Here is a 25,238-nt window from a genome sequence, read left to right as displayed (position 1 = left end):
AATAGAACACACAGTGTTAAAGTAGCAGACTCCAAGTCAGACTGCCGACCAGTCACGAGAGGAGTCCCACAGGGATCAGTCCTGGGTCCTCTCCTGTTCGGCATCTACTTCTCAGAAGTCCAGGCCAACACAGAGGGACTCTGGCTGACCAAGGTCAAAGGCAACTGCAAGCTAGGAGCCATTATTAACTCCCCAAGTGATGCAGACATCCTACAGAAAGGCCTCACTGAGACCAATGACTGGTGTCAAAACCATGGGCTTAAGCTTAACGCCAAAATATGCGTCGTCATCCCCTTTGGTAAAAACTCAGTTCCCACTAATTACCACACTGATGGGAGCCCACTGAACACTGAAGGCGTTATAAGAGATCTGGGGTCGCAGGTTGACAGCAACCTCTCCTTCGACGACCACATTGCCACTATGGTCAGAAAGTCCTTCTATGTGGCACATCTCATTACCAAGGGTTTTTCATCCAGGAAGAAAAAGGTCATCATCTCTCTCTACTCTTCCCCCATTAGACCAATCATCGAGTATAATGCACCGTTTGGCATGTACCTCACTAGACACCTGCAACAGCTGGAGAGGCCACAGAAGTACCTCACGAAGTGGATACTAGGCATTAAACACATGTCTTGCATGGACAGACTCAAAAGATTCCAGCTATTCTGTATCTCACGTCGCCTACTTAGAGGCAATCTCTGCTTGACTTACAAAGCCATGTCTGATCCAGCTCTGTTAGAAATGCTACATCTGAAGGAATCCCAGTCACTTTGCGCCACATGCTTCAGATACCTCAACCTCATTACCACAATCAAAAGAACATGCTAGAGGGGCACGTTCCTCAGCCAGAGACTGCCCATGCTCTGCAATAGACTTCCCATATATGTCAAGCAAATCACCTTCCTGATCCTCTTCAAGAGAAATCTTGATGAGTGGATGGGAAATAGAAAGTTGACCCCGGGGATCACTGCAGTGGCTCTTCTTGTTAGAGGCACTGGGAAATAACTTCAGGCTGCACAATGCCAGGGCACATCTATGGGCTTGGCTTGTAAAGGCTCTAGAGCCATTAGCCTAGTACACACCTATGAACCAATGAACCTATGATTCATTTGCTTCATTTAAGACAGTTGAGGGCTCCTTCTTTTTAGTCTTCTTAGTACTTCCCCAGCTGGGTAGCCACTAATACTGTCATGTATTCATCTCTGTCAACATGGGTTTACAGTTTGCTCTGTCCCCTTCTATTGTTTGTCTGGTGACTTTAGAAACTCTGAGGTAATGTAGCAACTGCTTCATGCTTACTGACAATCACTAGTTATGATTTACTGATACCTGTGAGAGGTGCAATAACTTATTAAAAGTGGAGACAACATACTCAGCTTTAACTTAACATTGTAACCTACTAATAACAACCCACTTTAGCTGCCATTGTTAACAAAACATTACCTATGCTTCCAAGACCTTATCTGAACAAACCTTGGCCATTTAATACTACATAATCATCTCCACTTACACCTTCTCCCACAACTAAGGTATGTTACCTTGGCTCTACATCTGCTCCAATAAGAAATCATGAAGCTGTGACAATATACATGGTAGTATATTACTAATAGGTGACTCTGTAGTTAGTCACACTAATGCTTCCCTCAATAGGCTATGGAGGGAAATGGTGATGGTTAGGTGTCTCTTTGGTACTAGGATTTGGGATGAGAGTACAACCCTTAGATCCCAAGTATAATGGCAGGTAAGATATTTATTTTGAGTAGTAGCTTCCATTCTCTGAGAATGATGCCATAATTTCAAGCAAAAATAATTGATTTCAACAACTGGCTTATTAACTGGTGCCATTCCTGTGGGATCTAGTGTGCATCAACACGGGTGGGGGCAATACCTGAAAGTTGGCCTGCTCTGTCTGAGATGGCCTTCTTCTGACTCTCCTCAGGGCTTCTAATTTTGGCTAAGACCTTTCCAGCCCCCCACAGTGCCTTCTGTAGGCAAAGTTAATGTGTTTGACATTCTAATCTAGCAAAGTAATCCATCCTACATTATCATGGCTCTACTCAGTACTAGAAGTCTGAACGATATACTTCCTGAATTGGGGTCTTCCTTTTGCTTGACCAGTGTGTGTGTGTGTGTGTGTGTGTGTGTGTGTGTGTGTGTATATATATATATATATATATATATATATATATATATATATATATATATATATATGTGTGTGTGTGTGTGTGTGTGTGTGTATGTGTATATATATATATATATATATATATATATATATATATATATATGTCTATCTTGCAAGCACTCAATATTTTGAGTGCTGACATTTCAATAGGGAGCTCTTTGCCAGTGATTATCACATGAATAGAACCTCTCTTAAGGTTTAGATTCACAAAGAATTAATTAATAATAAAAAGTCTACTAAATACAAAATAACAAGTTTTAATAAAATACTCAGAATACATTTTACATTGTAACATGCAACTCAATGCTTTGTGCCAACACCCTGGATTAAGTATCAGTTTCTTTGGTATCATTGCTGCAAAGAAGATAGATGCAATTAGTTGAATCAGTACTGTTACTGACTTGTCTTCATTATGTGGTGATTCTACTTATGTATTTTTGTGCATAACAGTGCATTTAATTATTGTTTTTATTTTGAAAAAGCACTGGGTCATAGGAGATTACTAGGCTATTGACCAGGAGGTCATTTTAAGCCTAGCTGTTTCAACCTAATGTAATACTGTAGAGGTACTAGTCAGTACCCAAGATTGCATTTAGTGATGAATGCCCATGTCCGGGAGGGTTGTGGGCACTAATCCTGGTAAGAGCTTACGGTGCCCCATCCACTCATCCATGTTCCTCTAAAACAGTGTCAAAAAGGTGCTCTGTTTCACATGAATTGGTATCCTGTTCCAAAGACTTGGCAACCACTTGGAGATAAATCTATCTCTCCATCATGTCCTATTTAATTCGCAGGACATATTTAAGTGCCTAGAATGGGTAGCCCTACACCCATTTGATTTACAGATATGCAGTAAATTCATTAGGTTTGGGTCTTGGGTTACTCTGTAGGCCTGACATAAGTCCCCCCTTAGAAATCTATATGATACGGAGTACAGTGACAAGGATTTTAGTCAGTCCGTGTAAGGCATATGCTGGAGGCTCTTGATCTTCTTTGCTAGAAACCTCTGAGGTCTCTCTAATAGCTGCAGATGCTTAGTACTGTGCATACTGAATGGACTGTTACACACAATTATGGGTGTATAAGTGCCGAGTATAGGGGATTATAACTTCTTTTGCTCTCAAGGCAATGCCTTTACTAATCAAGTGAGGTATGTGGAAAGCTTTCCTTACAATGTTAGACATGTGGTGGTTGAAGTTAAGTTCGCAGTCAACCTGTGATTCCAGGTCCCTTACCACTTCATGGGTACTTAGGGTATTATTGCTGATTTGATAGTGTGAAGGGACATTGTTTGTGCTGAAGGGAATGATGATGCATTTCTTTACATTCAGTTTGAGAACGTGACTAATACACCAGTAGTTGGTTTGTGTGAGATCATCCTGGAGTATACTAACATCCTTTGAGGATTCAGTGATTGCACTTAGTTTGCAGTCATCTGCGAAATTGGTCAGCCAGAACCCTTTTGTTTTCACTTTCTGAGAAGTATATACCAAACAGTAGGGTCCCAGTACTGACACCTGTGCCACCCTGCTGGTAACAAGTCTGCTGGTTGATGTGCAGTCACCCACTTTTATAGTGTGTGTCTGGTTTGTGAGTCAGTTGGCTGCCCATCTTACAACAAAGGGGCTTACATTCAATTTGCTAAGTTTATTCTTAATGCCTGAATGTGGGATTGTGTCAAAAGCCTTTGCCAAGTTGAAGTATGCTGTGTCCACAGATTTGCCCTCATCAATGGCCTTAGTCATACTTTCAAAGAAATCCACGAGATTTAACAGGCAAGATCTGCCCTTCACAAAGCCAAAGTAGGTAGGGTCCAGGGTTTGGAGGTTACATATGTCTTTATTTATGAGGGCTCCCCGGGTCTGTTGCTAGGCCACCTTTGTGGAGTGGAATAACTGTAACTGTTCTCCATTCCTTCTCCATTCCACAACAAACCCTGTGGTTAGGCTATGATTAAAAAGGATACTTAGTGGTGATGCTAGTTCATGATTTAGCTTGTTTAGAAAACAGCCTGGGATGTCATCTGGTCCCATAGATGCCATGTTCTTTGCCTAGGACAGTGCTTTGAGGTGACAGTGCTATTCAGATATGAAAGGTGGGGGTGGGGGGAGTTTGGGGGATGGTTTGTTGTAAGTTAGGACGGGATAAGGGAGTGAATTTTTAGCCAAACCTATGCGCTAGCAGGTTCGCTATATCTGTGGGGTCAGTGTGTGTGATACTGTTGGCCACCAGTTCTGCACATGCTTGGGTTCTACCCTTTAGGTTACATACATACCTGTAAAAGGCCGTATGGTTATCCTTGCCATTACTTGCTAGGTTTCTCCCAAAGGAGCTCATGGATGATTTGACGGGTCTATATTATAATCGCGAAAGACAGAAATGGCGAATACAAAAACGTCGACACATAATGAGAGAACTACCAGAAGAGTGAACCACCAGAACAGCGAAAGGCAAAACATCAAACGGATTTGTTCAGCCAGCAGGGCGATTCTGGGGATAAGGGTATATACCCTTTTCCCCACTGTAGTGTGATCTCAGAGTTGGTATATTTAAGTAGGGGGATGTGTGGAGGCACATCCCCCATCATGGGGGGGTGGAGAGGGGCTTGCCCCCCTGCAGAAGTGTGTTTTGTTATTGTTTTTTGTAGTTGGTTTAGGTATACTTATATGGTGCTGTTGGTTAGGGAAATCTGTTAGATGTTGTGGTTTTCGTTGATTAGGTGGTTCGCTCATCTGGTAGTTCAGTCTTTTTGTATCGACGTTTTCATATTTGCAGTCTCTGTCTTTCGCGATTATGATATAGACCTGATTTGACAAGTTATTTTATTTGCCTGTTAAGGCTGAGGAGGGTGCTTTTCCATTGTTAGGTCCTTTTCTTTGTTTTCTTGGACAGCAACTTTTTGCATTTATTGTGTTGTTTGTTCATGCTGGAAGTCCACCATAGTAGCTTGATTTTACTTGGGGCTCTGGTTTGATTCTATCTGGTACAGCCGAGTTTATACACTTATGCAAGTGATTGCACAGGGATTTAGAGTAAACTTTGGCGTAGTTACCACTTTCAGCTTAGGTGGGGCTTGGAATGCATTTATACCTTCACCTAGGAGGGTATAGTTTACCTTGGTGAAGTTTTTTTAGTCTGATATCACCCTTTGTGACATCTGGTGTTAGAGTCAGTTAGAGAGTAAATTGAGAGTGATTTGTGGTCAGTTTTAACTAATGACGGTCCAATAGTTGCAGCATGGGGGGGGGATCTATAACTGGCTAGGACTTGAATGGGGGTGTTACCCACCATAACCTGGACTTGGAGTAAATCCATGGAGTTGTCCATTCTAACTAGATGTGAGGTGACTTTATCTCTACTATATATATTGAAACATTGCCTCCTTTGGTTTTCACACATTTCTTTTGTAGTCTAAAGGTGTAATTGCAGGGTACTCTCTAAGGATTCTAAGGGATGATATGCTACTTGTCACAGTACAGAAACTGCATTGAGTATTTTATGAAAGTTTATTTTGTATACCTCAGTCTTTTTTTTTCTGTTAGTATTCAAGATTGCCACACCACTTTGGTTTTAGGTTACTCATGAGGAATCCTGAAACAATTATCACATATCTGTTTTAAATAAGTATTATTAGTGAGTATGCATTTGCAACACATGCTGCAATGTACATAACAAAAGCTGCAAAACCCAACCCACTGTGGAGCTTTGTGGAGTAATAGAAGATCTGTTATGTCACATGTACTAGAATGCATTACTAAAATACGAAATTATACATGGTAATACTTTGCACAGCATGTGTGGTTCTTAGACATGCAGCATTACGCATTTGTGTTATATGCTATTAAGTCAGCATGGCTATTTACACCTTCTGCAACTTGGCAGTAGGTATAGCCTTATAAAAATAAGTGCCAGTTGCAGAGATAGCAACTGGAAGTATGACTGACAACTTGTCTGAATAAATTACTCAGGACCAAACAAGTGTATATCCAAGAAAGCTAGAAAGGGCTATTTAATGGAGGGGAACATGCTTCCTGACTGTCTGTTGTAATGCTTTTGCATATACTTGGTCGAAGTTCAGCATTGCCCCTCATTTCAAGAATCAGGATTAGCTTAGGTGTAGAAATGTAAAGTGTTTATTTGTTGTCCTCCATTCTTTGACTTCTTGCTTAATGCAGACCTGTTTAAGTTCTTAAACAAATTTGTTCACAGCATTTCTTGATGTTCATAAATTGTACTGATATGCCACCATATGTATTGTATACAGTAAAGTGGTGTAAAGTTACTACAGTGTGTAATATGTAATAATTTTGTTTGAATACACTCACAGTATTTGGGATACAAATAACTACAAAGCAGATTGTTTAGTTATAGTTTGTAAATCACAAGTAATGATGTATTTTAAAAATATGCATAGCTTTAAATCCAGATAATAAAATGTTAAGAATGTAAAAGTTGTTTGCATATCGAGCTGATTGTAGCAGTCAAGTCTGACTCACCCAGTCTTTGGAAAACATAATCAAGAACACCAATCAGCACAAATGGCCTGAGTTTGCAAAGCTGGGGAGTATGAACCCAAGCAGCACACGAAGAGGCATAGTAGCAAAAAAGTGCAAATGAGAAGGAAGACAGAAAAGTAGGTGAAAAATGAAAAAAAGTGAGAAGACAAAAAGGGCATGTGTGGAGAGCAAGGCAGGAAAATAGATAGCAAATATAATACTACTCAGGAAGCAGCTTGGGATTAATGCTACTCTTTTGCTTACGGTGAGAGAAGTTGCTAAGGTACATTGATTCCTAGCTGTATGAAGCTGTGCTAAGATCAGTACTGTCTCCACTGTCAGACAGCCAGCATCTCCCATAATAAAATTCCCACTTTAGTAAACACCTGGAACCATATATTTGTAATTTCCAACTGCCTCTGTAGCCAGGTTCGTTGAAATAGGCACCCTGAGACAGTGTGCCAATTGTGTCATTTTACAGACAGCCATCTACTTTTTAAAGTAACACAGTGAGCATATGATAGATGCAGTTATTTAATGCTATTGGAGGCAAAGCCCTCACATGAAGACAGTATGAATAACAAGCAGGTTGTTAGTAGCACACACCACCAGACTAAACCTATCAGACACAGACAAGACCAAACATGTAGACGTACATATGCTGAGGCTATTAAAAGTAACCTTCCTAAATGACAAAAGCCTCCTAAATGTAACCTAATAGACAAATACTGTATGCAGCCTCACAAACATAAAACACATGCAGCACCCACCATGAAATACACATCAAAGAGTCACAGTCTCAATTCAAAAGCCCATTAGACAAACCTCCACACAATCCAACATCCTAGGTGTAGGTGACTCCATTTTTAAATTTCTATTCTCCCACCAGGACACAAGTGCTCTTCAGCAATTACATTCTGCTTGCTGAATACATTCAAGCAAATCTGCAGTCTGTGGCTACCACTCCACCCATACAGTATAAGAAGGAATCACTACTGCAAACTAAACAAGGATATACATTTTGAGCCTCAAAAGCAAGAGCACACTCAAGCAAATTTGCAGTCTGCAGCTACCACTCCACCCATACAGTATAAGGAGGAATCACTGCTGCAAACTAAACAAGGATATACATTTTGGGCCTCAAGAGCAGGGTCAGTTCACCCAGGCATTCTACTTGTATGTTTTATGAGAGTGAAGCTATTACATTAACAGTATTTCTTAGTAGTTTCTCAGCTTGCTAATAAAACTGACTGTTGTAGCCTTGTGCCCCCCCCCCAGCTAGTACAGTAATCCTAACTGTCCAATAGACAGTATACATTTAATTCAGATCCCTGTGACTAAATTAACCATCAAGCAGCCCTCTCAGTGCTTTCTGCCTTAGTTTGTATCACTTGGAGGCCCACCTGTTTATTTGCATCTCTATACATTCCCCTTCATTGCTAATGTATCTCCCTACTCTAATCTGTGCATAAACTGGTTATTAATCAACAAGTCAATGTGAAAACACACTCCCAACCTTAATAAACTTTGCTGTCTTCTCTCCTTCACTTTACAGGTAGTTTGAATTATTACTTACCCCTCTGAGGCCTTCACAGATTTCCACTGATTGCCTCTCTGGTTTCTTCGCATTCCACCTGGTCTACACCCCTTGTGCTATCTCCCTCCCCCAATACTAAGTCTATATTAGAATCCTGCTGATCATGGAGCCATCTTTAAATTTCTAGTCTCCCACCAGGACACAAGTGCTCTTCAGCAATTACATTCTGCTTGCTGGTAAGCCATTAGACCTCAGGAATTTGTTTAAAGTGTTCAGATTTGTAAAGTAATACTTACTTTTTTCTCTTGTCTTGGTGGGCTTTGCCCCGCTCCGTTCGCCCTCACTAATACTCGGGCTCTCTCTGCTCCCCTTCCCTGCCCCCATTACCTCCCGCCCCCACTACCTCTACATTTATAGTAATCACAGCCACACCCACAGCTCACCCTCACATCACCTCCACCAATCACAGCTCCTCAAGTCATATCACATTATACCACACCAACTTGCTCCACACAAAATACTCCCAATCACTCTCATTCCTACTAGGCATTTTTTACATCACCCATGCTACTTCCCCATCCACATATAGTGCAACCCTATAATTCCTATTCAGACCCCCCCCACCTAGAACAAACTTAAACTTTATAACCATGACTTTCACACAACTAAGTTTAGTCTGTCTTCTCATAATTCTTTACAACACCACAAGTTATCACTCTAGCAATATCCCTAAACTTAGTAGCACAACACTACATTCTGCACTCTCATATACAGACATTACACATTATAATAATATCTGCCCACAATTGTTCAAGAACTACATAACGGACCAATTCAGAACTAAACACATATGCTCTCATTCCTACTCCAAAAAAAACATTACTTTCTCACACTCCTCACCAAACTCCAACATCTGTATCACCATTTTAACACCAGGCTCATCATAAGTGGGGCTATCCACCCCAACCCAGGCCCATATCCATCCTGTCCAACACAAACTGCTCCAACACAAATGTCAGAACATAATACCCACACTTTCCTCACCCCTGGGCAAATCAACAACAGCAGCAAAACCAACCATCTTTTAATGCTAACTATTAATATTAGAAGTATCAAAAATAAAATACCTGACCTCCAGGCCACAATAGCTCACTACTCCCCAGACATAGTTGCTTTAACAGAAACTTGGCTAAATAAAAACATAGCTAACTCAGAAGTTCTCCCGACCGGCTACAATATCATTAGACAAGACAGACCACTTCGTAAAGGGCGTGGAACTGCCTTACTGTACAAGTCCAGCTTAACCGTCTGTCAATTACCAAACTCCTACCCCTCCCCCAATAATTGGGACATACTTATCTTACAACTTCAATTTCACCCTCAGAAGGTCATCACCACAATTGTGATCTATATTCCACCTGGTAATACACCTGCTAGCCTTGAAGACTTCTTATTGTGGTGTTCTTCCACATACTCACAAGAAACCCTTATTCTGGGGGACTTCAACTTAGATTGGTTTACCTGTATATCAGAACCACCAAGTAATCTAATAAATCTCCATGGCTACCAGCAGCTAGTCCAAATTCCAACTAGATGAGATAAAAAAACTAAAAGGGAATCCATCCTTGACTGGGTCCTAACTAACAGCCCCACCTTGTACCCTCACACAGGCTGTCTCCCAGACACCTTAAATGACTACAACATAATATACTTTATACATAGTAGAACAAGCATATGCAAAACCACTAACTATATATCCACTAGAAACACAAAAAAATTCTCTCTTGAGGTCCTCAACACTTTACTCTGTAACTGTGACTGGACACCCCCTAAAAACCCTCCCACTTGACCAGGCTGTAGAATATTTCAACAAAACATTTCTACAACACCTAGACACTGTTGCTCCATTGCGCAAAATCAAGGTTACAACCTCTACAAATCCCTGGCTCAGTAAAGAAACCAAACAAATCCTCAATTTCAGAGACACTACCTGGCTTTACTATCAAAAAAAACAAAGAAACACAAAGCCTAACTAAGTACCAAGAACTGCACAACCATGCAAAAAATGCATTAGGCTGGACAAAAAAAATCCTACTACACATTACAAACTAAATACCAACACAACCCCCCCAAAAATTTGGAAAAATCTAAACCAGCTACTAAATTCCACCCAATAGGCTACCCCTAAACCAACCACCCCTGACACTAAAGTTCCCATCGAAACACAATTAATCTCCCACTCTGTAAATTCAATACTATCCTTAGTATCACAGGATAGTTCCTTCCTCACTATCCCCCCCAACACAAATAACACTAATACAAGCTTTACCCTCAAAACAGTTTCCACCACTTCAATCAAAAGCATGCTCTCCAAACTAAAAACCTCATCAACAGCAGCTGACCTACTCCCCAGCTATTTCTTGAAACTCACAGCAGATGCTATTGCTATGTGCCCAAACTCTGGAAAATATCCTATGTTACACCCATACATAAAGGCGGGACCTCCACTGAACTTAGTAACTACAGACCCATTGCTTCACTCTCCCCCATGGCCAAAATCCTAGAAAAATGCATCCATACCCAGATGCTAAACTATCTCCTAGACAGCAACATCCTTTCACCTACTCAGCATGGTTTCAAACCTGCCCATAGTACCACTACAGCCCTCCTCTGCCTCACAGACACAGTAAACCATCTCAAAAAATGAAGGCCTACAGGTGTCAACTCTTTTTTTTTCCTGCTAAACAAACAAAACCAATATCACCTATCAAATTCCACTCTTACCTGGTTCCAAAGCTTCTTAACTGACAGGTACCAATCTGTGAAATGGGAAAATTCTCTCTCTCCTCAGTTGCCCATAACTATAGGAGTCCCACAGGCTTCTATCTTAGGACCACTACTATTCACAGTCTTCACAAATGACCTCCATACTTCCACAAAGCATGCATCTATCATTCAGTATGCAGATGACACTACCTTAATCTGTGCTGCACAAAACATTCCCACCCTCCTGCAAACAACTCAACTAGCATTCTCTGACGTTGAAAACTACCTTACCAAAGCCCAACTTATCCTCAATCCAAAGAAAACTCAGCTTATGATTATAACCAGTTCTAACAAAAACACTGATAACAGTCAGTTCACTATCTACTCCACAAATGCTACTCTAATCGCTCCAGTGGCACAGGCTAAGCTATTGGGAATAACCACAGACTCCCACCTAAAATTTGATAGTCATCTCAACTTAACTATTAAAAAAGTACATGCCAAACTGGGATCACTCTACCGTATCAAACCATTTCTTACCAACAACACAAGATCAGCCATTGCTCACTCCCAACTTCTATCCACCCTACTCTATGCATCTCTCATTCTGACTAATCTCAACAAAACTGAACTAAGCAAAATGGAAGCCTGCTATAACAGAATTGCCCACTTTGCTGCAAATTGCTCATATAGAACTCATCACTGTACTGCTTTGAGACAGCTCCACTGGCTTGAACTGCCCAACCTCCTAACCTACAATCAGGTCTGCCTCTGTTATTCTATCTATTACCTCCCCAATAAGTGTCCTGCCCTCAAAAACCTAGTACAACATCACTCAGCCAAAAGGCCTCTTAGATCATCAAGCAAACTACTACTAAAAGTCACCAACAGCTACAATAGCTTTGGTGATGCGCTATATAGAAGTTCAGTGTCTAAAAAATGGAACTCTGTCTCCACTGGCATTCAAAACACATCATCCAAAGCCTCCTTTAAAGACCTCATCGGCAACATCTCAAGCAAAGTTGGCAGTGCCATGATTGCTCCCCAGGCTAGTGACAGCGGATAAGGTATACATACTAAATCTTGAGAACTTGATAATAGTTTTCAGTCTTACAAACACTAGCTAATCTACAATGTATGTACTGTACCCGTGTACTATGTATGTATTCTACCTATGTGCAAAATTTCAGCTGTACACCACAAATCGATTACCTTTATTTTTAAATTAATATTTTTTTGTTTGTTCTCTCCACTGTAACTATTGATGTGCCGCATACCACTGTAAAAACATGTCTTTTGTAATCTGTGTGTATACTGATTATGTCTAAATAACATAAATGTATCTGTAATTTTTCTTTGTGGAGCTTTTCTCCCCGGGCCTCTGCTGAAAAAGGGCCTTTTCGACTCAGTCAGACACCCCCAGTTAACAAATGTAAAATAAATAAATAAAAATAAAAATAAAAATTATGAGACACATCTGTGCATGGAGAGGGTCATGGTCAGTTGCCTGTCAGGTACCAGGATTTGCCACATCATGCAGACAGTCAATTCCTTGCACCACAAGTAGTCATATGACACAATCATAGTACATGTGGGTGTAAGTGTATCTCCCTGGACTATATGAAGAGAGACATGATGGAGTGCTTGGAATTTGTATCCAAGACATGCATGAACCTAGCCTTGAGCAGTATTTTACCTTCAGCAAGAATGATGCCAAAATACAAACAAAATGTATTAACTTCAACAGCTAGCTTCTGGTGTCATTCAGTGGGGGTACAATATATATCAGCCTGGCAGAAGATGATAGACAGTCCTGAATGCTTTGCAAGGGATGGATTGTACTTAGCCAAGGCTAATCTACTGAAAGTGAGTGATGACCTGGTTAAATTCAGCACCTCCTTTAACATGATGACCCCACTACTTATTCAGAATCCTTCAAAACCAAGTTCTGTGCACATGTGAATAACTGTATAGATACATCTGTTGCCCACTGAAGTAAATGCAATGCCAAATTCAAAAATAAACCTGTATGGTGAAACTCAATTATAAATAACTCTATAAAAAAAAAAAAAAAATCATTGCAGATAAAAATAAATGTAACTCTCAAGATGCAAAAAAAAATTCTTGCTAAACTTAATAGGGAATGCTGGACTAAAATCAAATCCAACAGAGATGAGGTAAAAATTGCCACACAGGCAAAGGGCAACTACATATCCTTCTTTAACTGTGTTAGAAACCTGAGAAACAATGCCCAGCACTGTCTTGAGCTAATAGTAAATGATATTACATATTCAGACACAGAGGACATAGCCAATGTACTAGAGGATAAATTTAGCTCTAACTTCACCCCACTCTCCTCTCCTACATTCCTTGATTTCATGCCCACATCTACACCCCCCCAAAAAATCTCCCATGAACAAGTTCTCAAGGCACTGTCCTAGGCCAAGAACACTGCATCTGCAGATTCTTGATAACATACCGAGATACACTAATTGACCAGCCTACAACAGGACCTGTCAGACCCTCTACACAGGATATTCAATTTCATTAATCAAACAGGCTTTACGCCAAATGAATGGATGATAGAAACTGTCATCTCCTTGCAGAAAGATGGGGCAAGAGCTGACCCAGGAAATTATAGACCCATAGGTCTGTAAGGCTATGGATAGGTTTATTATAGAATTAATGAATAAGGGCTTAGTTAACCAACAAACCCTCTACCCAGTGGCTGCTGGTGACTTCAAATCAAAGGGGGGGGGGCTGCAGGAGACAGCTGAATGGGTGGGGTCAATGGGAGTGGGTGTGTCCAACTAGAAAGGGGAGGAGCTATGCTCAAAACCACAAAAACTGTAACTTTAATTAAATACACTGCCCTGGCTGCCAAACCATCATTATGAGAGTCCAGTCAAGACAAAATGAAGTGTAGAAGAAAAAATAATATCTAGATGGAAACAAAAAGGTTGTGAGGCATGAAAAAATAATTTACCTTGTAAATACATTACTGGAATGCCAGTCAAAATTAAGTATAAGAAAAACAAGCAACACTCAACTCAAACCACTTATCCTTGCACTGCAGTTCTAATTATAATTTATATTCAGCTTTATTAAAGTACCAAGTAACATGCTGAAACTAGCAATCTCTGTGATACCCCCACTTGTAAAAATGTTTCTTATCCAAAAAAGACCTGCTGCCTGACAACAACTATCTACTTGTTTCATGCGGAAAACATGATCAAAGTAAAAAATGAAAAGCAAACAAGAAGCAAGCTCAACATACATTGCTTAAAGGATTAGTGCACAGGTTATGGATGACACACGATAGATTGGCATTCTGTTTAGTTTGCAGGTAAAACCTGCGAAGATGACTGCAAGTCTTCAACAAATGTAACGAGCTTCTTAAAATAATGTAATCCTGTCCTTTATTACAAATACTGTCATATGCATTTCAATACCAAAGGCTTATACGTTATCTAATTATGTAAGTATTCTCTGCATGGCAACATGGCAACAAGAGAAAGGCTTTCAATGTTGGCAGTTCTTTAACATTATGCTTATTAAAACTTACTTGCATCTTACAATCTCAGACAAGCTTACCTGATGGTCATTAAAGCATTGCTATTTAAACCCAGAGCAACAGGCACTTTCTGAATAATAATAAGCATAACTCAACAGTATAAAAATATGACAGAAACCAGAGCATTCTGCAAAATCAAGGACAGATGAAAAGCCACTGTAGTACTTGTGTCTACCATGGATGGGGGGATACTCTGCACATTTACACTGCATAACTGCTCTTTGCTTTGCTTGGACTCATCCAGAGTCATTACATGGGGGAGTGGGGTGCAACAAGTATGTCACAATTTGAAATGTCTCTGGCTGACTGTGATAGCCTTGACACATTTGTCATACCTCTCAACCTCAGAGCAAGAAATCTGGACAAAGCCATACATAGAAGTGGGACAAAGGCCCAAAAATAAGGACAATTTTTTAAATATTGCTCTTATAAACTTAGAAAGATAATAGAATAGTAGGTCTTACATTAGAATGAATTTTATGAAGGGTATGAAATCTGAAACTGAAATGTCTGTCATTATTTTCTAACTTCAGTCTTTAATGATTTGCCACTAATTTGCCAAAACACAATTTTATGAAAAATGGACCAAAAATGTGATGCAAAAATATAAAATAGCCACACAATACAGCTGGGAACCTGTCAAAGAAGGGACACTTTTTAATATTAGTACTGCTAACTTGAGCAGCTGACAAAATAAAAGAATCTACATATATTTCTGAAATAAAAGTAATCTATAACTCTGATTATTGCAGTTATTTATTAATTGTAAACCCTCCATGTTTTCTTCCAAAATTGCCATTTTGAGGAAGGATTATTAGGAGAAGAGCAACATTTTGAGCCAAAATTGGGGACAGTTGAGAGGTTTGGATATGCCTAATTCTATAAAGTAATTTATTTGCACGTACCTCTCAACCTGTTAATGCAGGAAATCTGGACAAGGTCAAATACATTGGGGAACATATAAACAGTACTAAAATTTTCTCTTGTATAAACTGAGACAGTTTATAAAATAACAGGTCTTGCTTTAGCATGCATTTTTCTGAAGGTTATGAAGTCTGAAACTCAGTATCTGTCATTATTTAGTGACTTCATTCCTAAATGATTTGCCAGAAAAACACAAATTTTATGAGGAACAAACCAAAAATAAGAAGCAAAAATCTATTCATTCTGCAAAAATCTAGACAGTTGAGATGTATAGTTCATCTGGGGCTGTCTTTGAGTTTGGTGCACTTCCCCCCTCACAAAATCATGGTCAAATGTAGCCTCCCCCCTGCAGCCATTCCAATGAACCATTACTTGGCTATTTCACCCCATTTACCATAAATGTGCATAGTGCTTTACTTCTGCGATGATTTGGACTTCATTTGAAAGTTTTATTTTGCATTTTACAGTGCAATCACTAATAGATATCTGCTAAACAAAGCAATGCAGTCTCACAATGAAAACAGACTTAGCATTAAGACTTCTCTGCCTTTGAAACTCACATTCATTGAAACAGCATTGAAACCCACATTCAAAGAAAATACATTTTGCCAGTGGCAAATAAAGATCAACTTTGGGTTTGAGCTGTTTTCAAATCATAGGCCCCTTGCACACGAAGCATACATGTGCTCTTTCATACACCTTCCTGATTGTATTAAATTATATTCCTTGTACAATACAGTACAGATTTAGAGGGCGTTTTAAATTTATTGTTTTGAAATTTTCCAGTAAACAATTAAACAAAATGCATGCGCCAGTAATGACAAAACTGCCCAGTTCAGAACATTTCCATCATAAAAGTCTACTCAAACTTCTATAGCCCACCAGCATCAGTACATATGCACAATCTCTGAAGAAGTAAAAGTCATCTAAATAATTCCACATTAAAGAGATCTGTAACTAATGATGAGGTTGCTGCTAGCAAACAACTTTATATTTCATTGTTTCATCTACAAATAAAGTGTCTGTTGCCCTTGAGGAATAATTTGCCTATTTTACACTAAAAAAATGATAAGCTAGTAATATTGCAATAGGGAATGGATGGCAACTGATAACAGGTTCATAGTTACAAGATATCTTCACCAAAGAGAAATGTAGCATCCACCCCCTTTGCAACACGGTACAGTATCAGCAATGCATCTATCTACTGTGGGAGTAGAACCCACAGCATTCTGCATCAAAAGTAAGTACACTTTAACAATGCAAGCAGACTCAGCATAAGCAGCACTAAACATTTGCTCCCCTGCAGGTCTCAACTCCTTGTAAAATCTATTCACTCAGCTGTATCTCTGAACTTTGCAGCACAAGAAATCTGGAAAAAGCCACAATTTACTGGGGGAGGGGACAAACGCTCTAAAATCAGGGACACATTTTAAACATTGCTTGTATAATGTTGGAAAGTTGCTAGAATAAAATGCTGTGTTACCACCATGCATTTCACGTCCAAGACTTGAACCCATGACCCTGTGCAAAACAGTCAGAGCACATACCAGTATGAAAAATCGGCTGCTTTGTGAAAGAGAGGAAGATTGAAACTTAAATGGCTACCATTTAGTGAATTTAGTTCTCACCATAGCTATCAACCTCTTAGCACAAAACACCTGAACAAAGCCAATAATGGAGGAATACAGCCCCCAAACATATTAATTCAGTTCTCACCATAGCTATGAACCTCTTAGCACAAAACACCTGAACAAAGCCAATAATGGGGGAATACAACCCCCAAACATATTCAGCAAATTCAGTTCTCACCATAGCTCTCAACCTCTTAGCAAAAAAAAAAACACATGGACAAATCCAGTAATGGGGGTTTACAGCCCCCAAACATGTTCAGTTCTTGCTATAGCTCTCAACCTTTGCACAAAAAACCTGGATGAAGCCAATAATGGTGGAATACAGTCCCAGAAATAGGGATACATTTCAAATATCCATCTTATAAACTTAGAAAATTGCTAGAATAAAAGCTTTTGTGTTACCATATCTGAAGAATATGAAGTCTGAAATTCAAATGCTTGTCATTTTTATTTAACATTTGTTAACCAGGAAAGTCTGACTTGGAACAAAAGCCAATTTTCAGCAGAGACCCAGAGAGAAACACTCCAGACAGACATATGTCTTTGTAAGATGGGAGGACACCAGAGGAAACCCACACAAACACATGGAGGACATGCAGACTCCACACAGAAGATACCCCAGCCAAGTATAAAACCAGAGATCCTGTAGCTGTCAGGCAATAATGCTACCACTGCACCAATGCACTACTGACTTTGCAAGGACACAAAAATACAGAAACCACAGATTTTATGAGGAATAGAACAAGTATGAGGGAAAAATCTGCAATTTGTTTACAAATGGTGGTGGGTATGGAATTCAGACTCTTGCCACCTAGGCACAAGGTACAAGGTTCAAGCCTGTTCTCTACCCACCACCATGTAGCACTTGGGGCATCCAAGCCTGTTCTCTACCCACCAGCATGTAGCACTTGAGGCATATTACACACACACACACACACACACACACACACACACACACACACACACACACACACACACACACACACACACACACTGTCCTATAGCACAAGCTGCCTCTACCCAAGCCAATTCACATTTGTTAAAGCCAGATCTTGCCTATTTAAAATGATTGACTCCTTCAAAAAGGTTACTGAAGCAAAGGATGAGGTCATTTCATTGCACATCTAGACCTTGCAAAGGTATTCATTGCCATCCCAGACTCAGATATCATAGATAAACTGTCCCAGCTAAATGTATATATAATGCATTAGAAAGCAAACTGGATTACAAATAGAACACAGGAAATTATTTCGGGCTGCTCTACCTCATCCAAAAGACCCGTCACTAGTGGTTTACCCCAGGGTTCAGTCCATGGACAGTTCTTCCATTTATTTCTTGGAGGTCAGAGTTACTTTTAAGGGTTTATGCCTGGTTAAGTTTACACATGACTATAAACTTTTTGCCATTATATACTCCCAGAAGACACCAATATCCTGAAAGAGAGCCTTTCTCAAACCAATAGCCGTTGTCAAAACCATGGACTAAAACCGAATGCCAAGAAAAGTATAATAGTATCCTTTAGCAAGCAAGAAGTCCCTTATAACTATCACATTGAAAATGCCACCCCCCTGAAAACTGATCCAGTAGTTAGGGACCTGGGAACCTGTGTGGGTAATAAACAGTCCATTAATCACCATGTATCCACTATTGTAAGAAAGTGCTTTTTTTATTGCATAGCTTATTTCTGCGGTTATGGCATCCAGGTTCAGAGATGTGGTCATTCCATTGTGTTACTCATCAGGCCACTCATTGAATATAATGTACCATTTGCTATGTACCTGTCCAAAAATTTAACACAACTCAAAATACCCACAAAGCTTTCTTACTAAAGAAAAGAGCCTACATCATAAAAGCTATGCAGACTGACCCAAAGCCTTGTCACCCTTCTCAATGTCATACAAGCTCCTCATGGGTAATCTCTGCCTTGTACTGTATATAGAACCTCAACAGACTCTGTCCTGTCAGACCTACTGCACATGCACATGTCCAATAAGGACATAAACACTGACTCAACAAATCTAAACATCGTTGCAACATAAATAAAACATGTTGGAGAAATAGATGTGTATCAGAGAGAATACCACTTCTTTGGAATTCTCTTCCTCTTCAAGTAAAGAAATGTACTTCTCTTATACTGTTAAGATGTAACCTGGCTGAATGGATTATTAATCACAAATTCACCTCTGGTTTAGCACCCTTGTCCATAATGGATAGGGGCAACATGTAAATACTCTGCTTGTCACTGAGTTAGTCATACTTAAAATATAAGGGCTAAATACTTCATGGGAATGTTTCACAATACTTTTAAAGATCCTCACAGATCAGTAGCCTAATAAATACTTATGAACCTATAAGATGATACAAGGAGTCCATGGGGAAGGCAGAGGGAATTGAACAGATTCATACCTCTCAACCTCTTAGAGCAACAAATCTGGACAAAGCCAAAAATAAAAGTGGGACAATATTTAGATATTGAGCTTACAAACTTAGAAAGTTGATACAATAACCAATTTTGCATTAGCATGAATTTTCTGAAAGGTATGAACTCTGAAACCTAAATGTCTGTCATTATTTTTTAACTTCGATCTTTAACGATTTGCCACTAATTTGCCAGGAAATCAAAATCTTTAAAGAAACAAAGCAAAAATATGAGACAAAAATCTGGACATTGTGGTAAAATCTGTACAGTTGAGAGGTAGGAACAGATTGTGGAATCACAGGTGATATTGAATGCATTGGGCTATGTAAATAAAGTGGTAGGAAATAATGACAGTACAGGGGAGATATACAGTCACCATAAAAACATGTGCAGAGGGAGATGCTACGTTAAGGATAACATGACAAGATGAGGTAGGGAAGTGGTAGCACACAGACTAACAGGGCTACAGTATACAGTAAAATATGCACTTACGTGTGTGAGCCTTACTTGGCACCATTTACTTGTCAATGCATTTAATCAAAAAGAATATTACAATAATATTTGGGGTTTTTTTTAGTTTTTAGGTGTGGTTCTCCTTTAATGCATCTATTCCACCAGGATTGAATGAGCAAATTAATTTTAAAAATGTTCTGAAGAAATGGAAATTGAGACATCACACATTGAATTCTTACATTTTTTATTATATTATTAATTATAATTTTACTGTTTTTGTACTTCAGAAATTTTGAGTTACATGAACAGGTCACATGGTTTTATTAGGTGATTTCATTTGTATTTCAATTTGAATTTTGTATGTAAGCATCAGTCTAAAGAAACTATTCATTGAAATGAAAGTACCCACTGCTATTTAATTTTGGTTTTGGATGTTGTGCTCATTTTGATATCCAGTCCATGTTCTTATGTGTTTTTTACTTATCCAATTTAGAGTGATAACATAGATACATATATAAACTTCCCACTAGATTCATTAATACTCCAACAATGCCTTGATCAGAGTCATAACTGGTGTTCTAATGACAGTTTGACACTAAATGCAAAGTAATGTAAATCAGATTCACTTTAAGACTGACATCGATCTGGGATTTAGGTACTTACATAGAGATGTATCAATGTGTCTCCAGTATTTTCAGGAAAAAAAAAATTGTCTGCCATGTCAGCTGTCATGGACTCTCATCTGGACCCCATTCTGTCTTGGTTTTTCTTTAGTCTATCCTCCTCCTTCCCATTATAGAATACAGTGCTGTATTTATGTAGCTCTGTAGTTTTTCCACCTGGAAAGACCCCAGCATTTTACAACTAAAAATACAATGTTTAAAGAATAGCTCTTGTTTGAATAGACTAAAAGCCATGTCCTTACTTTCTGTGGCTTATAGTCCCATGTGACGTGATCTGTGCAAATCCTGTTCACTGCATCTTCCTTTTCTTCAAAAAGAAGTACTCCCCAGTTAATGTCTGTACTAAAGACCTAGTTCTTCAACAAAATAGCAATACGTCCTGATTCAGGGATAATTTATCACCCATCACCTCCCACACCTATGGAATGAGCTTCCCCCTACATATTAGGCAGTGAAAATCCTAGCAAAATTGAAATGTCATTTTGTTTAATGGATAGGATCCAATTTTTCACCCAAGGATTTACTGGTTACACATTTCTAGCTATCCCAAGCTAAACGTGCAGATCTCTATTTTCCTGTTCCTTCTGTTTTTCTTTGCTTCCCTTTTCTCCAGTTTCTCCTTAGTTTCTTTCCTGATAACTTAATTTGATCTGAAAATCATCTGCTTGTATATCCCAAATTAACTCTACTTTCTAACATCATGTTATGAACTATAAACTCACTTTCCATGGTCTTGCTTTTATGGCATTGCTGGCTAAGATTGCAATGGTTGACATACAGCTGGCATACTGTAAACCCATGAAAATATGCATAGTTTTATATGTAACTGTATTTTTATCTATATGCATGTACATACAAATACACACACACACACACACACACACTGCATTGTTATGCCAAAATTTTGAGATACAGTGAAACTTTTTACACTGGTAATGGGAGTGTGTATGTGAGTGTTTGTTGGTTGGGGGTAAAATAAGGCCAAGGGAAATATATTTAATGCTGTAATTGCTTCCTGCTGTATGTGGTGTGTGAATGATTGTCTTTTGTAGTGGTGGTATGAGAGGATTTTTTTCCTAAGGTGATATATATAGGGTTAGCATTAGGGGTAGTGGCATGCTTAAGATTAGGACAAATTAATACGGTGGTGGTGCTGCGGTAGCATTGTCGCCTCACAGTAAGACATTGTCCTGTTCGATTCTCAGCTAGAGCATCTTCTGTGTGGAGACATGCATGAATGGGCGTACCTTCGTTGAAGGTTGTGCATCAGAGCTGGCAACTCAGCACATAAAAATCTACTGCCAATCATTAGCGGACCGGAGTTCCGCTGTGGTGACCCCTAACCGGGAAAAGCCGAAAGAAGAATAAGGTGGAAAAGGACAAGCAAAGCCCCCCTTCCCATCCTTACTAATGTGCAGTATCCCTAATTCTCTTCACAGTAATGGTGCCACCTACAGGCATAGTATTTTTAAGTGTGAAATTAAAAACAATAAACAGTCTTGAAATTGTTACTCCTCCTCTGTGATGTATTTAATCTGTGAAACTCTGGGCTAATCCGCAGACTGCTGAAAACCTCTTCTTTTTGAGTTTTACCTACTAGCACATGGTAGCCAATTTCATCCAAAGATACCATGATAGAGTTGGTGTTAACCATAACTGTTGACAAATACACCAGGATGTATTCACAGAGCAGTGATAACCTGATTGGATGGATGTGTATCAAACAAATATGACATGCCATTAGTATCAGCAGCTGCAGGAAAAACCCAAATAAATTTCTTTGTGTTTATTCTCTTTGAATATCCGGCATGTATTATATGCAGTAGCTTCACAGGTTATTATTAAGTCAGCAAACGTAACACTTTCATTAATATATTGTGCTGCAGTTTGATGTAGTGAGTTTTCCTTTCATGGTACTGCCTTCAGATAAGTGTCTCTTTTATGTGCCAAAACTTGCCATAATTTCCAAATGTTATATATTCTAGAAAATTATGCATACAAGGAAACGTCACCAAGATATGTTTCAGGACCTGAACAGAAAAATGCAAACAACAGAGAAAGAAAGGGAGTCACCTCCAGTAGATACCAAGGTTGGTCATTTTCATATTCTTTAACTGATTTTGATTTTTTTAGAATGATGATAATGATGCAGAAGTCCAAGTTCTCAAGTGATATAATGTGGTGCATCCATACACTTGTCCATCAGCAAGAGTCAGAAAGTTTAATCCTTCTTTTTTAAAGGAAATAGTTCATTTTTGTAGTTTTTAAGCTAATAGAAGTGAATCAAACTGGTAAATCATGATTTTCCTCAAGTCATACATTTCAGTTCCTCCCTGTAACAGTTATCATTCCTATGAGTAGTATGTTTCGAGTAGGTCTATGTAATTCTAGCGTTCTTATTTTGTGTGGATGGAAACTACACAGAAACAGATATGGATATCGCTCTTTGACTGCAAAGTACAGGTAATTGGTTTATTTTTCCATAGTGGCTAAGTTAGTTATCACTACTACTTCAGGTGTAACAGATAAAAGCTCAGTGTAAATCTGTTAGTCATATGGAGCAATATCAGAATTCTAAGTCGTATTGCTTGTACAGCCTTAGTTGAAACTTATATTTAGAAACCAGGGTTGCTTACTTTGTCAGATCTAAAAGGAGCACCACAAGATCAATGTGCCATGAGTGTGAGCACTAATTTTATTGATCCTTGTTAGCCTGTTTTTCTTATCAGCCTTAAATCCTTCATTGAAAAGATACATTCAGTAATGCAAACATGCATTATTTTCATTACTGAAGATTTTAATTTATTCAGTCTGCTTCACTGATCTATAGCTATATTACCTATAAAAATGTAGCAGTCAAAAAAGAATCCCTCCTCTTGCCTTCCTGTATTTGCAGTATGCTGATTCAGCACAACAGATTCTGATTTGTGTTAGTTTTGTATTTTGCATTTCAGTAATCCTGTAAAACTAAGCTGATTTTTGAAAGTAATCATCAAAGCTTAAAAATTAAAAAAAAAAAACAATTTGGCCAACATGGATGCAATAAAACAAATGAAACAAAAATCTCCAACCATGGCATCAATGGAAAGAAGCAATGTAACTTTATTTATCATTTTTATCCTTATAATAATTTAAATGGAATGGAAATCAGCTCCAGGCTGATAAGTTCCTAGGCCTTAAAAAACTAATAATATTGAATATTTTCTAACAGATATAAGGTTTGTTAAGTAATTTTATTTATTGTTTCAGATTGATGTGTTAATTGATGTCACATGATTTTGAAATAAAATAAAACCAGTAAGTACATTTCATTTTTGTATTCTGAAGAAGTCCTGATTATTGTAAGGAAGAAAGTGCTAAATAGAGTAACATTGCTGTTTTCCAATGATGCAGTGAATGGTGTTTTTTTAAATTATAAAACCACAACAAAGGCTTTAACTTAACTAAGTGTTAATGAGGCAGTAGTCACCTAGAACCTGTCGGTTTTATTTGTGTGAGTAGGAAAACTGTGCTTTAGGTGATATATTTGATGAGTATGACAGGGATTCTTGTTATTATATACAGCTGAGCTATTTCAAAACACTTCACCTTTCCTTTTTTAATAAAACTCTTGCATTTCACCACTAATTCAGGTAGTTATTTCTATGCACTGAAATTACTTGTTAAAGATTCTTCTTGTATATACTGTACATGTGCATGTTGTAATTCATGCTTACACAAAGTAGCACATTCATTACATGTACTCTTTGTCACACAGGCTGTTTATCTGAAACAACTTCTGTCTGTCACAGTCTTAAATTTCAAAATATTTAATTATTTCAGCTGTAAAATCTGTTATGAGAGAGCTGGTGATTCAGTCCAGTAGTGCTGTTTTTAATTGGTTTGTTGTTTCCAACTTACAACGTCTTAGTGGTAGTAGGTCAAAGCATTCTTTGAGATGGGCTAAAGAGATCTTTCTATAGTCTTAATTTTAGATAACCTCCATTAAATAGACTCCAATTTAGCCAATCAGACTGCCCATCTGAAGGGATGCTTTTATAGGAATTCTATATTTGCTGGTTGAAGTTAGGTATAACATTCAAAAAAGCGCTCTGGCTACAAACCTTCCAAATAATGGTCTTTCTTGGGATGCTATACTGATGAGGTAGCTGCTCAATGGGCTGCCTTCTTAGTTGGTGAGCTGTTGTCAATGGCAGTGTTTACTAAAATCAAGGTCAGACTTGGGACTGAACTAACAGATTTGCCCATTGGATAGGCTGCAAGATTTTTAAATAAGTTTACAGAATGCCATTTGTGTTCTGAGGGGGTGATCATTGCCATCTTGTATGGCTTAAGTGTATACTACATGTACCAGGTATTTTGGAATACAGTATTAAACCATAAAATTACCTGTCCTGAGATAATCTAAAACTTTTATCTGTGAATCAAGTGAGGGGGAGCTTTGCATAACCAGCTTGCACTGATCAAAAAGTGGTCATGCTAAGCACAAAGCAATTTCATGCCACAGAATTTGCTAATTTGTTATTTCCAGTTATATTAAAACAGACTTTGATTACTCCCGCTCCGTCATAAA

The 25,238-nt window shown here is 38.6% G+C and overlaps 1 protein-coding gene across 9 annotated transcripts in view; it reads left to right on the top strand.

Annotated features, from left to right (window-relative positions):
- Positions 1-25,238, top strand: part of ADGRB1 (adhesion G protein-coupled receptor B1) — a 4,264,735-nt gene that overhangs the window by 4,211,957 nt on the left and 27,540 nt on the right. For all 9 annotated transcript variants that reach the window (XM_044067288.1, XM_044067286.1, XM_044067290.1 and 6 more), the window contains one exon: positions 22,651-22,755. In XM_044067288.1, the coding sequence (XP_043923223.1) occupies positions 22,651-22,755 (105 nt within the window). The remainder of the gene's footprint in view (positions 1-22,650; positions 22,756-25,238) is intronic.

This window comes from Protopterus annectens, chromosome 3.part1 (genome assembly GCF_019279795.1).
Source record: "Protopterus annectens isolate FY-2018-M chromosome 3.part1, PAN1.0, whole genome shotgun sequence".
Lineage (NCBI taxonomy): Eukaryota > Metazoa > Chordata > Ceratodontiformes > Protopteridae > Protopterus > Protopterus annectens.
This window is presented reverse-complemented; position numbering and strand designations above follow the sequence as displayed.